Source organism: Cyclopterus lumpus, chromosome 23 (assembly GCF_009769545.1).
Source record: "Cyclopterus lumpus isolate fCycLum1 chromosome 23, fCycLum1.pri, whole genome shotgun sequence".
Lineage (NCBI taxonomy): Eukaryota > Metazoa > Chordata > Actinopteri > Perciformes > Cyclopteridae > Cyclopterus > Cyclopterus lumpus.
The window spans coordinates 6,110,363-6,126,991 of record NC_046988.1 but is presented as its reverse complement, the minus strand read 5'-3'; the positions used below and the strand labels follow the sequence as shown (position 1 = coordinate 6,126,991).

Genomic DNA, 16,629 nt, shown 5'->3' with positions numbered 1-16,629 from the left:
CCATTTGTATTCATTTGGCTTTATTTTTATCCCATATTCATCTTGCCTTCACATGCCTGTCACCACCAATACTAATATTATTTTGGCCATGTGATGTCCTATAACCAGCTCTTATAAAAATTGCCCTTGCGCGACAGGCGAGGCTGGTGCACAGGGAGCAAGACTTCATTCATCTGATTTGATTCTATTCTATTTTTTTAGAGGAAGATTAAAAGGTTCCCCTGGACAGGATAGTGTGAAGGGTGGGGATAATGATGTCTGTCCTCCTCCTGGGGGACACACTCATGCATGTGCACACACACACACACACACACATAAACAATTGTTATGTGCGTGCGCACTTAACAGAAGGCGTGTTATTATTTTTTTTTTCCTTCCTTTTTTTTCCTTCTTACTGGCAAGGTGAGCCAGTGGTGCTCCAACCCAAGGACAAAGACAACTGTGACCACAATCCTCCTCGCAGGGCTTTGCAGGACAATTAGATGAGAGCGGAGTGTGACTGCAGTTGGGTTTGAGGACAGTACACACACACACACACATACGCACACAAACACACAGCACCGATAAGGACACAGGGCATGTACAAAGCAGACTCACACAACACACAAATGCACATCAAAAGGATTGTAGTTGTTTGACCGAGAGGAGTTTGAGATCCACTCTCATGTCTGTACGTTAAATATGCAGCCACCAACCGATTAGCCTAGCTTAGCATAAAGATGTGAGGCCGACTGGCACAGTCCAAAGGTAAGAAAATATAGCCCCCAGCAACTGTGAAGCCCCACTAAGTAACTTCATTTTAACCTAATCTTTGTTAATTGTGTAATCCGTACAGACGTATAAATATGCAAATTTAGATTTGGTATGGACCAGTACGTATTTTTCTGCACGGAGGTGATTGGATTTTTTTCATTTATTTAACAATGGATAACTTTAACCTGATATTATGTCTTTTTTTCTTTGTTCATGTGCAAGACGGTTGAGCAAGAATAATCAAAGACCATAGTCATACTTACACATACGCTCAATGCTTCGACGGTTTAATAAAATAAGATAGAGCAAAGAAGTCCACAAACTAATTAATCTGGCCCGGCTAACTGTCTCAGAAAAGACAAGCTCAGCTTAGCTGCAATGGCAGGTACAACGTAGAGTACCCTAGCGCTATAGCACCTAGTCAATAAACCAAGAACACAGATCATTCTCCAGTCTTTCATCAGTCTCCTCTAGTTTATATTTACGATGATATATTTAAGAGCAAGACATCATGTCAGTCTAGTGAACTATACAGTAAAGAGTAGCCATTCACATCAGTTTACAAGACTGTCAGAATGTAAGACCACTGAAGTAGCGTGACATCATCTACAATACTTTCTGTCTGAAAGCAATGTTTTGTTCACATTGTAATAATTGGATTGGACATTTAACACATTGTGCAACAACAATAACTTTCATTGATGGATTTAATTTGATGTATCCCCATTTTTCAGAGGGCTTCAGAGAAAGCTCACAGGACCTTTCGATCTCCTACTTTTATTCCCTTTCCCACCATTGTCCTTCCCCACCGAGGCCTCGCATTCAGCTGATGCATCCCTCCGGCTGAGTGAACCCAGCTGCACAGCAATTACAGGTGGGGTTTTGGTACGGTACGCAACAAACAAGACGCATACATTATTGAATGAACCCATGTTCAGATGAAATTGCTAAGCCAGACAATAAAGGTAAATTACCAAAGACAAAATACGGCAGCAAGAAAGAAAGAGGCCCTGTCCTGAAATTGCGTGGCAATAATGAACAACATCATTTCTGAAAATGGAGAGGAAACACAGAGTCGCACCTATCAGCACAAGAAAGAGCGAGCAGAAGAGAGAGAGAGAGATGGAGCACAACATTGACTACCTAATTATGCATTTTATCATTTCAGTCACAATAGAGTGCCTCCCTTCTTTAGTTGCCCAGTGTATGGGTGCAGCTGTTCCTCTGCTGCTTTAATGAGGAAGATAAAGAATAATCACAACCGTGTTATATTTACATCTACAGACCGCCAAATTACATCCTACTGCAACATCACACACACACACACATAAACAAATCCCTTCATGTTTCAACAACATAGAAAAATATGTAAAAGCCATGCTGTTGAGCTTGTTCGTTACCATTAATAAAGGGCACCAAGTGTGCTGAAAATAAGGCAACATGAGCTTAAAGGCGAGAAAAGCAGTTTATTCTTGGCATCATTGGGCAAAATAACCATAATAACCTTTCAGCGTATTGCAATTTGAGTGCTACCCACAGTGTAGGCAGTTTTCTGGAAATGGCAGAAAAAAACCAAACTAAAAGACCCCACCAGAACTGGAAAATACAGCCCTGATGATGCAGCTCTCCCATCTCCGCACTAAGCCGTTACCACCAGACGAGCAGGCGGTATGCACGCACTTCATACAATAACCTGTACGAGTACTAGTCATTCATTTCAAACATCATCCTAACTGTAGATGTGATCCAAAGTGCGTTAGATAGTGGCTATCTACGGGAATTACCTCCCTATTTTCTTTGCAAACCTTTGGGCCTGTAAAGCTCTTTGAGTTGACATTACATTTAATGTCAATATCTATAATGTTTTGGTAAGTGCAACTTTAGCCATTGAATCCTCCTTACTCTAAAATGACCTGTGATTGGCCAAAGTCTCCCATCACAGACTCAACTTTCTAAACCCTGAAGAACACTCAATTTACAGTCGACCATAGCTTGAATAGCTTGATAGGCTATAAGGCAACGGATAATTCTTTTATTTGTCTTCGTTATTGCTTGTGTTTTTTACATGGTACAAATAAAGACCAGTGCAGATCACCTCCCCTGTTCCCTCTCCTATTGACTTTCTCCTCATGGCAGTCAAAGCTATAATATCTTGTTGTCGGTCACGTTGTGTCCCCTGTATCCATACATTCATTTGTCTATATATGCTTCAAAGAAAGAATTCATTCCTTTGGGGTCTTAAAACAAAACAAAAAAAAAAAAAAAGTAGAAAAGAAAGTATCTGTAATCAAAAAGAAGAGATGAAAAGGAAAATAAGTGGGTGGAGGAGATGTGAAGGAGATGTAGTACGATGCAGGGCTCCGACACCCATCATATGGAATGAGCACCTCGTGAGAGAGATGGGGGTTCAAAAGGGAAAGCGCTCTCTCGCTCAGCGCCAGATGGGCCCGTGTGGGCTGGATCAGAGCTGTGACAGCGTGAGTGAATGAGTGAACGATCGCAGCCCTCCTTGGCAGCCCCTCTGTCGACAGAAGAAATCAAATGGCAAGAGGACTCAAGTGATGATTGGCCCGACTCGCCCGAGCTTCCATCAAGAACTGGCAATAAAAGTTGCTTTACAATCCAGCGTGGAAACGCTCGACCGAAGTTGTCACGGACCGACATTTAGACAAATACAGGGAATTGCTGAAGAACAAGCTGTCTGTTTACTCGATGTTTGCCAAAAGGGGGAAATATTTACATTTATGTATGGCGTTGATAGATTCGAGCATTTTCAGGCATCCTCGATGACGTCTGAAATGCTTGTAGATCTCAAAGTGATTTAATTTTCCCCTGAGGTGAATTCAGAGAAATGATTGGAAAACTGAAGATGGCAACTTAGTTTTTGTCTCCTGTTTATCTTCACTTTCTACTTTAAAATGGCCTCAAGTATATTTACATTATCAATCTATTTTCTTCATCCAACACCATTGCAAAAAGATGCAAAATATGCTGAATGACCAACTCCAAAAACAACATGCCTGGTGAATTTGGTTTGCCACAAAATGGCCAAGTATAATCATTATTTCATCATTACTTGGCGTGGCATGCATAACAGAGGCTACTAAGAACAACTGCATCACATATTTCATTAAATATTCTCAGGATTCTCAAATAATGTTTACATATTATTGGATTGGATTCATTTTTTCTTCATGTATGCTGTCCCTTTTCACTCAAAACCAGTGCAGATGGCAACAGGACACAAAAAAATGAAGTATTTTGAATACAAAAACAATTTTAAAACACTTTCTCTCAGTCAGTTCTCTATGGATCATATTTGTATTATTTCATTTCATTTTTGTTTACTGTTAAGGTTTATTCAACACTCGTTTATCTATTCATAAATCTTTTACGCACACAACAAAATTAATGATGTGTGGCAACAGCCACAGCACGTTGTAAGACAGCAACTGGGGATGTTAGCACGAGCAACAACAGCCGCTATGATATGACAAAAGAGTGAAACATAAATGAGCCCAAACGCCATTCGTCTCCGCACTGTTGGATTTACGGGCAACTGGTCACAAAGATAAAGACAAAGAGATCTCACAGAGAAACAGTTTAAGTGTTACGCAATCACAATGTTTCAGCAATAGTCAGACTACAGACTCACTTGACGGCCTCCTCCTGCTCTAAATTGTCGCCTCGGCCCTCCGGGGGTCTGTAGAAGCAGTAATTATTAATTAATTGTTCATAGCCCGTAGCTTCGCGAGCAGACATAGCCACTTGGACATGCGTTCACGGCGGAGGAACTCTTCTCTTCCAATTAGACCAGCGAGGTGGAGAGGCTGAGAGCACGGACCATCAACCACGGCAGCGCCTGCGAGCGGACCTGTGGGAGACGGCGAGGACAGACGGCAGGCGTTCAGGAAGGCGCACTGCGGTGTGCGCAGCCAAAGGGTTGCACCCGCCTCCTCGCTGGCTTAGACTGACGAAGAGGTGTCAATGATGAAGAGTGCTTGAGAAAAATAGGACTCGGATAGTATAAAAGCAACAAAAAAAAAGGAGAGAAGCTGCCTTTTTAATGAATTCACATACTTATTTATTCTGTGTCCTCTCCGCGTATCTCGTATACGTGCATGTAGGTCCGTGCTGTGTGTGTTCCGAGAGGATGTGAAAAGACAAGGCGTGAGTGAGTGACGGTTGAGCTGAGACATATTAGCTCTTGAGGATTTATGCGGCCGAGATGTTGGGATGACTCTGATGGGCTTACCAAGTGATTGGTGCGCTGGCCTTGCTGAGAATCCCGCTCTATGAAGAGCTCCGTAATACTTCAACAGGAGGGCCTGAAGGCTCATTTGAAAGCCAGACGCAGCACACAAAGTCAATCTACCGATCCAACATCCCTCTTCATGAACACTTAGTGCAGAGTTGATCTTCAGCTGAATGATTCGGCATTAAATCAGCGCAGAATGCGGCAAGAATTACACATAAATTATTTACCCCCCAACCCTCTCCAGAAGAAAATGGCCAGTGACTCACAACAGCTTCCTGCTTCAGAACGAGCATGATAGAAGCAGAAGCAGGTAGCAGTGTTAACTGCTTTTCATTATCTTAACATATGCTTATCAAGCACTTCTCAAGAGAACTTTACTGGCCTCTTTCTAATTCGACCCGGATTAATTATAATAAAACACAGAGCAAGATGCACAGCAACGGGGCATCAATAACCTCTGACGTTATCATCAACTCAGAACCTTGGAACACCTGGGTCCACTTCATCACATTGCGCCTGCAGATTTATGAACGCGGAGTGCAATGGGTTTCCGGGCAGAAGGGATGTGTGGATAATGCCGCTTCATTAAGAAAAAGCATAACGGCTCGCCTGAATGCATTATGGCATCTGTTTGAGCTATATCATCTGGCATATTAAGTATTTACAGTCAATGTATGCATATGGAGTTACTCCTCCAGACTCACATCCAGCGGACTATATTAATCTTTGACTGCATTAACGTCCATCAGTTGAACGAAAAAGTAATGGCAGCAATCTGTTTTTTGCTAAAATGTCTGCGTGACCTGATGAAGTATGTTAGCTCCGTTATCAGCCATTTAAAGTCTGTGCTGGCAGAGTGGAAACAGTTTTGAGGATTACATAACCTCAGTTTTATCTGTGTAAGTTGATGTATATGAAAGAGAATTTCAAAATAAATGTAACCTCAATGACCTTTATATGGTTCTTTGATTGAAAGTCTGTAGTAGTATACATTCAGTGTATTCATATGTAATATACATGATAATGTATGATGTATGATTTTTCCTTTTAAAGAACAGGGGCATAGATTTTTATTATTGAGGAATTCATCAGGGAGGAAATCTATAAAGCAACATAACGCAAGGTTAATAGATGGAAAACTTACTGTAACTCTGCAGACACTTTGCATTATTGTAATGCTAATGCGGACCACTCGTCAGCTTTTTCCCCCTGCGGGGAAAACACAGACTTTCTTTGTATTATATTTATGCATGTCATACCGCAAAACACAAACCGGCTCAGTATTTCTGTGCATGTAAACCCACAAAGAAGCTGTTTTGATAACAGTCACTCTGGAGGGAGAGAGCGGCATTAATATTTCCAAAAAGAAATTCCAAAAAGTGGCCCCCCAAAAAAATGAAAAGAATAAAAAGAAAACACATTCACAGAGTCACTTATTTGGAACTGTGGTTGTTGTTTTCTCGAACACTGTGTAAAGGCAATGGCTTGACAGTTGGAGCAATCTTCCTCAATAATGTTCAGGGATTGTGAGGGGAAGCAGAGAAAACTCTTGAGAAACAGACGTTCCTAAGAACACAAATAACAGAAACAGCAGTGTTAGGGAATGTTGCCAAATTATTTGCCTTTGTCCTATGATGTAAAAAAAGAAAAATCCACACAGAAATGAAGAAACATTACTAAACTGTAATTAATTTCTTGCTATAAATATGATTAAATCCCCGTTCATTATTTAAATTAAATGCCCATCCTTGGAAACGGGGGAAAAGGCTTGAATGTAAAATGTTGCTGATCATAGAATTAAGTGAAACTAATTTGGGCTTTTGACCAACGCAACACAAATGGAGTTCTTGGAGTTCCTACAGTTCTTAAATTGTAAACCCGGCAGTAAAAATGTAATCTCTAAAAATTACTGCCTGGAAGCACGGCCAAACTTTTCTTCATCTCACTCTGACCCTTTATTCTCTGACCTAAATCACAAAGGGAACATCAAATAGAGTTCTTCCTTCTCAAAGTTTATATTTTTAACCTATACCATCATGTTTAATGTCAAAGTGCCCCATCAGATCTGAGTTGTTGCAGGCATAAAAAGCATTTATATTTATATTCAGTATACATTGACACTAAAATCAGTCACTTGCAGACAAAATGGTTTTCTTTTTGTTATTTTGCCTTCTATGTCATATGTTGTCATTTTTTCTTCTTCTTATTTTTCTCTATCACCAGATAACTGCAGTTATTTCAATGCATGTTATTTGTTAAAAGCATATCCCAACCTCCCAGGAGCTGATGTATATGATTTTACACAAAATCACTTGTGATATGGTTAGAAATTGAAAAAAAACACTTAGAAGTCAGGGGAGGGTTCATGTTTTCAAACACAAGAAAAGCAATCAAACTGCAACTGAAATATCTATTATTATGCCAGGTTGGATATTTATGCATTACCAAATTACAAATTGGAGATTTCTCGAGTGGAAAAATGGTATTCTGTGCCCAGCGCCAGTGTGAATGAGAAAAAGCATGCAAAATAAACACGGATTGTGTATCCTGGGTGTTTATAAAAAAGCACCATGTGATTTGTGTCCCGCTCCAGTTTAGAGGCTACAGCCTCCAAACCGGCACACCCAAGGAGAAGCAACCCACCTCAGGCTGCGTCCTCCATCTGCCACGCCTCCTCCAACCCCCCCCCCCCCTTCTCTTTGAGAAGTCCGAGCCCATGGTCATCGGCCTTCAGAATGCGTCGCACATTTGTGTGCGTGTAAAACAGAAAAGAAAAAAGGCCAAAAGAAAGAGAAAGCGACATTACAGATTCACCACCGGACAAACGTCTCCAAGTCCTGGTCCCTCTGGACCGCGGCCCCCTCTTCTCCTTCCTGGAGAAAAACCAATGGGCTGATGCAGTATGATTGGAGCCCTGATACTGTCTAGTAGCCCAGAGACGGATCCTGACGCATACCGTTGTCTTTATCACGGCCTGATTCACTGGAACAATTCCTCATACGCAAGCTACCCAGGGACGTGCATCGAGTGGGATGAGGGACTTTTGCATAGCTTGCAATGCAGCTTTACAGATATGACGATGCAAGCTGCATGTTAAGAGAGGTGGAAGAAGTAGTCGATATTTAACAAAACCGCACTGTGAAAATCCTCCATACAAAAGCTGACACAATTACTGTCAGCATCAAATGTGACAGTATTCTGTGAGAGGTGGAGGAAATTATTCTGTTGAGGTTCATCTGCACAAAACTAAATCTCATGAAGCGTTTCTGAATATAATTGCAAGATAAAATCATATTTACTTGGAATTATTGAGTCAGTCATCTGTAAATAAAAAGCTTCCACCGTGCTACGGCTTCCCACCATGTTACGGCTTCCTAACGTGCTACGGCTTCCTAACGTGCTACGGCTTCCCACCATGTTACGGCTTCCTAACGTGCTACGGCTTCCTAACGTGCTACGGCTTCCCACCATGTTACGGCTTCCTAACGTGCTACGGCTTCCCACCGTGCTACGGCTTCCCACCATGTTACGGCTTCCTAACGTGCTACGGCTTCCTACCGTGCTACGGCTTCCTAACGTGCTACGGCTTCCCACCATGTTACGGCTTCCCACCATGTTACGGCTTCCTAACGTGCTACGGCTTCCTAACGTGCTACGGTTTCCTAACGTGCTACGGCTTCCCACCGTGCTACGGCTTCCCACCATGTTACGGCTTCCTAACATGCTACGGCTTCCTAACGTGCTATGGATCCTAACGTGCTACGGCTTCCCACCGTGCTACGGCTTCCCACCATGTTACGGCTTCCCACCATGTTACGGCTTCCTAACGTGCTACGGCTTCCTAACGTGCTACGGCTTCCTAACGTGTTATGGCTTCTCACCGTGTTACGGCTTCCCACCATGTTACGGCTTCCTAACGTGCTACGGCTTCCTAACGTGCTACGGCTTCCCACCGTGCTACGGCTCCCCACCGTGTTACGGCTTCCCACCCTGTTACGGCTTACTACCGTGCTACGGCTTCCCACCGTGCTACAGCTTACTACCATGCTACGGCTTCCCACCGTGCTACGGCTTCCTACCGTGCTAAGGCTTCCCACCGTGCTACAGCTTACTACCATGTTACGGCTTCCTAACGTGCTACGGCTTCCTAACGTGCTACGGCTTCCTACCGTGCTAAGGCTTCCCACCGTGCTACAGCTTACTACCATGTTACGGCTTCCTAACGTGCTACGGCTTCCTAACGTGCTACGGCTTCCTAACGTGCTACGGCTTCCCACCGTGCTACGGCTTCCCACCGTGTTACGGTTTCCCACCATGTTACGGCTTCCTAACGTGCTACGGCTTCCTAACGTGCTACGGCTTCCTAACGTGCTACGGCTTCCTAACGTGCTATGGCTTCCTAACGTGCTACGGCTTCCCACCGTGCTACGGCTTCCCACCGTGCTACGGCTTCCCACCGTGCTACGGCTTCCTAACATGCTACGGCTTCCTAACGTGCTACGGCTTCCTAACGTGCTACGGCTTCCTAACGTGCTACGGCTTCCCACCGTGCTACGGCTTCCCACCGTGTTACGGTTTCCCACCGTGTTACGGTTTCCCACCATGTTACGGCTTCCTAACGTGCTACGGCTTCCTAACGTGCTACGGCTTCCTAACGTGCTACGGCTTCCTAACGTGCTATGGCTTCCTAACGTGCTACGGCTTCCCACCGTGCTACGGCTTCCCACCGTGCTACGGCTTCCCACCGTGCTACGGCTTCCCACCGTGTTACGGTTTCCCACCGTGTTACGGCTTCCTAACGTGCTACGGCTTCCTAACGTGCTACGGCTTCCTAACGTGCTATGGCTTCCTAACGTGCTACGGCTTCCCACCGTGCTACGGCTTCCCACCGTGCTACGGCTTCCCACCGTGCTACGGCTTCCTAACATGCTACGGCTTCCTAACATGCTACGGCTTCCCACCGTGCTACGGCTTCCCACCGTGCTACGGCTTCCCACCGTGCTACGGCTTCCTACCGTGCTACGGCTTCCCACCGTGCTACAGCTTACTACCATGCTACAGCTTCCCACCATGCTACAGCTTACTACCGTGCTACGGCTTCCCACCGTGCTACGGCTTCCTAACATGCTACGGCTTCCTAACATGCTACGGCTTCCCACCGTGCTACGGCTTCCCACCGTGCTACGGCTTCCCACCGTGCTACGGCTTCCTACCGTGCTACGGCTTCCCACCGTGCTACAGCTTACTACCATGCTACAGCTTCCCACCATGCTACAGCTTACTACCATGCTACAGCTTACTACCATGCTACAGCTTCCCACCACACAACCACTGCCCAGAGCACACCGCTCATTTAGCAGCTACGGTCCGTCAGACCCTTCTACCAGTGGGTGAGTTGGGAGCACTGGACGCGTTTAAGACTTCAAGTTTAATGTATTTAGTTGTTTCACGCCAATGTGTGTTAATGTATCATTCTTCACACAAATGAGCATGAACTCTTTTTTGAATGTTTTACCAGCTTAAGCCCCTCAAAACTGGTCACCTTTGATGCTTTCATCAATGACAGCATCCCAGGCAAAGGAGTTGAAACACCTTCACCTCAGTCGGAGACGATCACTGCCTCCACTGACCCTCAACAAGCTCCTCTATCGTGTCTCTGGAGTTACCCCCTTCTGCAGATCCGGCCCCCCTTTCCTACAGCCAGCAGAAGTAGGTTACCCTCTGTCTCTCTAATAGCCTCTTACCGTCCTAATAACAATCAATATCAGCTCTCTTAGAAGTCATCAAGCACAAAGAGGTAAAAAGGCCCAAGAGCATGACATTTCAGATCAGGGAGGGTGTAATAATGCAACACTAGGCTGACATATAGGCCTCAAATGGGTAAAGCCATCAAAGACGTACAGTTAAGACAAAAAATTTGTGTGAGTGAGTAAAAGAGAAAGTGAAAAAAAAAATAGAAAGAAAAAGAAGAGAAGAGCAGTAAGAAAAAGAAAGGGTTGCTGCGGAGATGTGATTGGTGAAGGTTTTGCTGTCTTTTTTTCCCAAGCTACTCTCCTCATGGACATGCACATCAAACAGCGCAGCTGCACAAAGCTTATCATGTAGACAGCTTATCTCCCATTTTTTTCCTCCTCAAAGCAATAAGCACACAAAGGGCAACTGGAAGATGGGAAAAGCACAACAACAAACAGTGACTCTTCAGGATCAACGGCACTCCAGCACTCTCTCTGTTTTCATTACCACGTACTGTCCTGGAAGCCAGGTGAGTCGGCTGATGGCGCTGTGGATTATCCTGCATGCACGGGACGCAGAGGCTGAAGCATGAAGGACACAGATCGTGTCGGCCGAGGCAAAGGCATATTACAACAGAGAGCCAGACCTCAAGGACTCAAGTAGATTAAAACTGATTGGAATCACATTTGTGGCGTTTGGGGTCTTTTATGTCAGCTTTCTCTCCGGCTCTGGCTCTCTTATGATGTCCCCAAAGTGAGCACAGCCTCAGTCTGAATAAACAAATATGATTGCATTTGTGGAGACAAGCGTCTCAGATTTGCATGGCAATAATACCAGCTGTGGGATATTGTAATATGAACAGCAATAAAAGTGTGTGGGTATGTTTTATTTTATTTTTATGGGAACAATGTGACTATAAGGAAGGAAATGGGAAATGGCTATCCGACATAAAATATGCACACACACACACTAGTGCCTCTGTGTACATGCATATGTTTATGCATGTACACATTTGCAGTAAGACACAATTGCCATGACAGATTGGGTCATGATTGGCTACATGTTCATTTTCAAAATGTTTTATTTTCACAGTACATTGTAAATTATCCTTCACAGAGGTTGACAGTCACTGTATAACGGCATTGGTTATATGCACCACTACACACACGGTGTCAATTAGTCGTCCTAATTAAATCACACCTATGAGGGATCTACTGTACAGTCTCCAATCGACATGTATGTCTTTGAGCTGTGGGAGTAATCACGAACACTCGGGGTAAACCCAGCAGACTTTACACAGGTCGAAATTCAATCTCAGTGCCTCCCTGCTGAATGCAGCAGTGCAAACAAGCGGCAAGCCACTTGTGCTGGATCCTTCAAAATAAAATGTATTAAAATGACTGTATGAGCAATTGTTGTTTTGAAAACAAACCTGCATATGAGATTCAGATTTTTTTTGTTAAGAAATGGTCTCCTACCATTTAAATCCTCTTGGCCTCTCAGGTCATCTGGTTGTCTGATAAAATCCAAATCAACATTATCATTATAACCCCTCTATTATATATTTCTCTGTTTTATCTTTTCAATTTCTTTGAATTGTTTTTTTTTGCATTTTTATGTTTTTATGCCGCATTTGTTTTGTGTTTTCAATGCATACGTCAAGTAATTGCAATGGCTTTTTAGAATGCAATGTGCACAAATAAACTCACCTTGCCTTGCCCCAAGTTCATGACAATACTAGTATATGTTGTTCACATTATTCTGCACAGTATATATACATACATCTATATATTGACAAAACAACTATACTGTTATAATTGTCAAGTTTATTCAACATATATATTCTGTCTGGTAGTTGAACACACTGCAAATCTCAACAACTGCCATCCACCTGTGTAAAAGTCAGCTAAGCTCTCCTTAGAGGAGTATCAAGCCCACACAAAATGCCACAGTTCTCCATGGAGCCCACGTTGTAACAAATACCTCCCGATATCATCCAGATACTGTAGATTTATGCTGCACCCATACAAAATCCCTAGCAACTGAGGCATGCGTAAGGACAGCAAAGTGACTCCAGAGTGCAGGTGGACATGCAGACATGTCTACGAGATCAGATTGTTCTTCATCGGGCTAAGCCAGAGTGCACAAATCTCAGAATGAAGCCGTTTGGCCAAAGGAAGAAATTTAATTTGGAGAAAATCTCTCTCAAATGTCGTGTTCATCTGTGCGTGCCACGCGAAAAGGTATAAGTCCACTTACACGAAGACTTTCCCCTCATATGATCAGCAGGCAAAACCAATCACACAGCGCACTGAGGATAGGACGCTCCTCCGATCGGAGGCAAAACAGGGCATCCAAAGCTGCCGTTGACTGACGATCTTAGCTGTTTATTCTGCCTTCACCTGTGCAAATAACCTCCCCTCCCAGCCAGGGCTAGAGGTCGTATCATGTGAAAGATAGACACGGTGACAAGCGCCCCGAAGAGGCTGTGGGATGGCAATGAAGATGTCGTAAAGAAATGGAGGGAAACCCAGAGTCACAGCCTCGTTCAACCCCTTCTGGAGATTCTTTGAGCTGCCATGGAGGCAGAATGGTGACTGGAAAATGACTCAAAGGTTCAAAAAAGAGCTTCTTCCCCACGAGATATATGTGAGGAAACCATGGACGCTTTCTCTCCACAGTACACAAAGTACAGCATCAAAAATATCTATTTCTGATTCTCACTCCTCGCTTCATCTGAAAACCACTTATCTCCAAATTTGAGGCGTTTGAATTTCTTAATCAAACTTAACAATGTAAGTGTTACTTCGCCGACTTGAAACTGCATGAATCTTGTTACCGGAAAACATTAATGTCACACAGCTGAAAACAGGGCAGATTTTCTTAGATAATGAAAAGATGACGTTTTTAGAGATTTACATTTAAAACCGGAGTAAACACAAATAAACAACAACAAAAAAGTACATTTACTACATGGCTTGCTCTTGTTTAGATAGAGCTCGCTCAATTAATATTGGTCTTTGTGAAGATTTGCATTGCAAATCAAAATTGAATTCCGAGTTTGGCTTTATTATCTGCAAATGTGTCACAATTGTTTTCTTAATTAACCGTTTGGTCGGTTAAAACGACAGAAATTGTGAAAACAGCTGCAACAAATTTTCTTTTAATCAACTAATTTATTAAATCGATTAATTATTTCAGCTCTAACAACGATAATGCAAAAGCACTCTTTGTCAAAGCAGACACTATACCACAAAAAGCGTCACTATTCCATGACATACGAGCCCATCTGTTGGTGGGGGATTTAGAAACTCCCCCTCCAGCCACTTGTAAAAAATTATTCAACTGTAAATTGATTTGTTGGAGGCTTTAATAACATCACAAAGACAGCCCCGTGATCCACTTTGCTCCACATTGTAGGTGTATCCACCTTAAGCCCCCTTCTTACTAAACAGCCAAACCTTAACTGCCCCGATGATGCGATCCCCCACCTTTATGTACCGTATTTCACACTAAATGTGCTTCAACCGCGACATCATTCGATGTAAAAAAAATCAGACATGCCTCGGGGAAAACATACTCATGTTTGAGTAGTTTTCACTGAAGTGGCCCCTTAAAGCGAGCCAACTAATCCGGGACCCCCACCATGCCCCTCCTCCTCTTACCGTCCACACAGGCAGGTCTGGCTCTTGTAGTCCCAGCGATCTGGCCCTTCTTACAGGCGCAGCGGGCCGTCTGCCTGGCGATGGTCCGCCGCGGTTGGCTGCTGTCCCTGTCCAGCGTCACAATCTCACATGTCCCCGCTGCCAGCTGGCCTGGAAATGACATTGCGCCACAGGATGCGAGGTCAGAGAGATGAAATCATAAACAGGGCAAAAATAAATCAGTCTGTGTCTTCTGTTAAATTTGTATTCTGTCACATGTTCAGTCATGCAGCTCTATTATTATTCATAATGCTTTGGGATCTCCATTAGCACAGCACAAACATGAACAAATGGGGTACCTCGGACACAAGTTGCTGGAAGCTACTTTATCTATTGTTATATACTGCAACCAGCGACAGTATTTGTTCTTATTTTTAACATATAAACAACAGTAATAGACACAGCATGTCTGTCAGATCGATGGATATATTAGAGAGAGAGAGAGAGGGAGAGAGAGAGAGAGAGAGAGAGAGAGAGAGAGAGATATATAGATAAATTCGATATATATATAGATAGATAGATAGATAGATAGATAGATAGATAGATACTGTATTCATCATGCAAGGGGAAATTGTTTTGTTATAGAAGCATTTATACATAGTATAGATAAAGTAAAGCAATATTAAATATAAAAATGCACCATGTATACAAATACATAGAATATAATAATATTAAATGAATGAACTAAACAATAGTGTAAACATGTAACCAAACACAAACAACAGTGTAACGGTGAAACCAAGACTATGTCACTTTTGCTTAAGGGAGGTCCTTTTAGCTACAAGTGGCATGTACAGACTAAAATTCACTTAATTCAAGTTTTATTTGTGTAAAAAAAACATTGACATGTGTATTTATTAATTGAGTTCATTATGAGCATTCAAGCTCTACACAGTAAAACAAAAGAAATACATATATTTAAATATAAGGGAGGGAATCATAATACATCATTAAACTAAAGTAATTCTTTTTAATCAAAGCTAATATTTTTATAAAAATACACTCATTTGATTCCTTATTATTTTAATATGAATTGTGTTAGGCACTAAAGATGACAATAACAAAAGAGAAGGATAACATTTTGAACTTTTGATGGTTCACACCCTCTTCGTTACTGCTTAATTTAATTTTCGGGACAGTCTTGAGCCTTGAGTCTTGAGCCTTGCCTGCAGTATGTTTTCTTTTTACACCAATTCATCAGAAATTGATAAAGAATCGGATCGTTAAGAAGAATCAATAATGGATATCGATATTGAGCAAATTATTTCCCATCGTTACCCGGGACGAGGATTTTGTTATTGAATTTTTTTGAAAGTAGTCTCACTCTAATGAGTTGGTTTAAAGGCACAAACAAATGACAAATAATACAAACAAAAACGCTGGATATGCCATCAGGAAAGCATTTTGAAACAAAGGGTTCTTTAAGGTTTAATAGACCCACAATTCGTCACCCTGAGCAGTTCCAGTGGAACACGGCGGTGGCATTGAGCAACTCACCGATGTGACTACATGTGTGAAGGGACTTAAAAAGACAATGAGGAAATTACTATTTAATTTCAGCTTCCTAAAGACTACCCACAAGCTTTTTCTCATTAAAGGTGACATCCTATCAGCACCTCTTTCAAAGGTAAAGAACCCATTAGGCATGAATGAAACACATGAATACTGATGAACTGTGTAATTGCTGCCAAGCCCCCCCATCTTACACACACATGCTCCATGTATTCAATCAGGTGACCTTCGGCCTCGTAGCCGGGCCCTTGCTGCTCGCAAATTAACCTGTGTCTGTGTGTGGAGGCCCTCGGGTGCCATCCTGGAGAGGCTTATCAGGATCTAATTGTGATTGGCAAGAGGGTGGAAGTTGTGATTAAATCTGGACTTGAGTCCCGAACACTTGGGTGGCTGGCTTAATGAACTGAGCTGTGAGGGGTCACACTCGGGGTAATAGGGATCTATCAGGATTCATCCACACACTGTGGTGGCCATGGCCACAGACGGAGAGAACGTCTGTGTGCATACAGTATGTAGCCATTAAAAAGGTGTGCATGTGTATAAAAACACGCTCTTTGCTATTGATTTTGTTACAAACTTTCATGCAACTACAGCAGCACAAGCTTCAGTTGGCCTATTTACTGCTCCTCTATAGGGAGGAACAAATATTGAGACACAACATCTCAAATG

The 16,629-nt window shown here is 42.9% G+C and overlaps 1 protein-coding gene across 1 annotated transcript in view; it reads right to left on the bottom strand.

Moving 5' to 3' along the window:
* The window catches only part of tafa5a (TAFA chemokine like family member 5a), a 172,303-nt gene that overhangs the window by 85,251 nt on the left and 70,423 nt on the right, over nucleotides 1-16,629 (bottom strand). Inside the window, exon 2 of the mRNA XM_034526825.1 lies at nucleotides 14,410-14,559. Within this exon, the coding sequence (XP_034382716.1) occupies nucleotides 14,410-14,559 (150 nt within the window). The remainder of the gene's footprint in view (nucleotides 1-14,409; nucleotides 14,560-16,629) is intronic.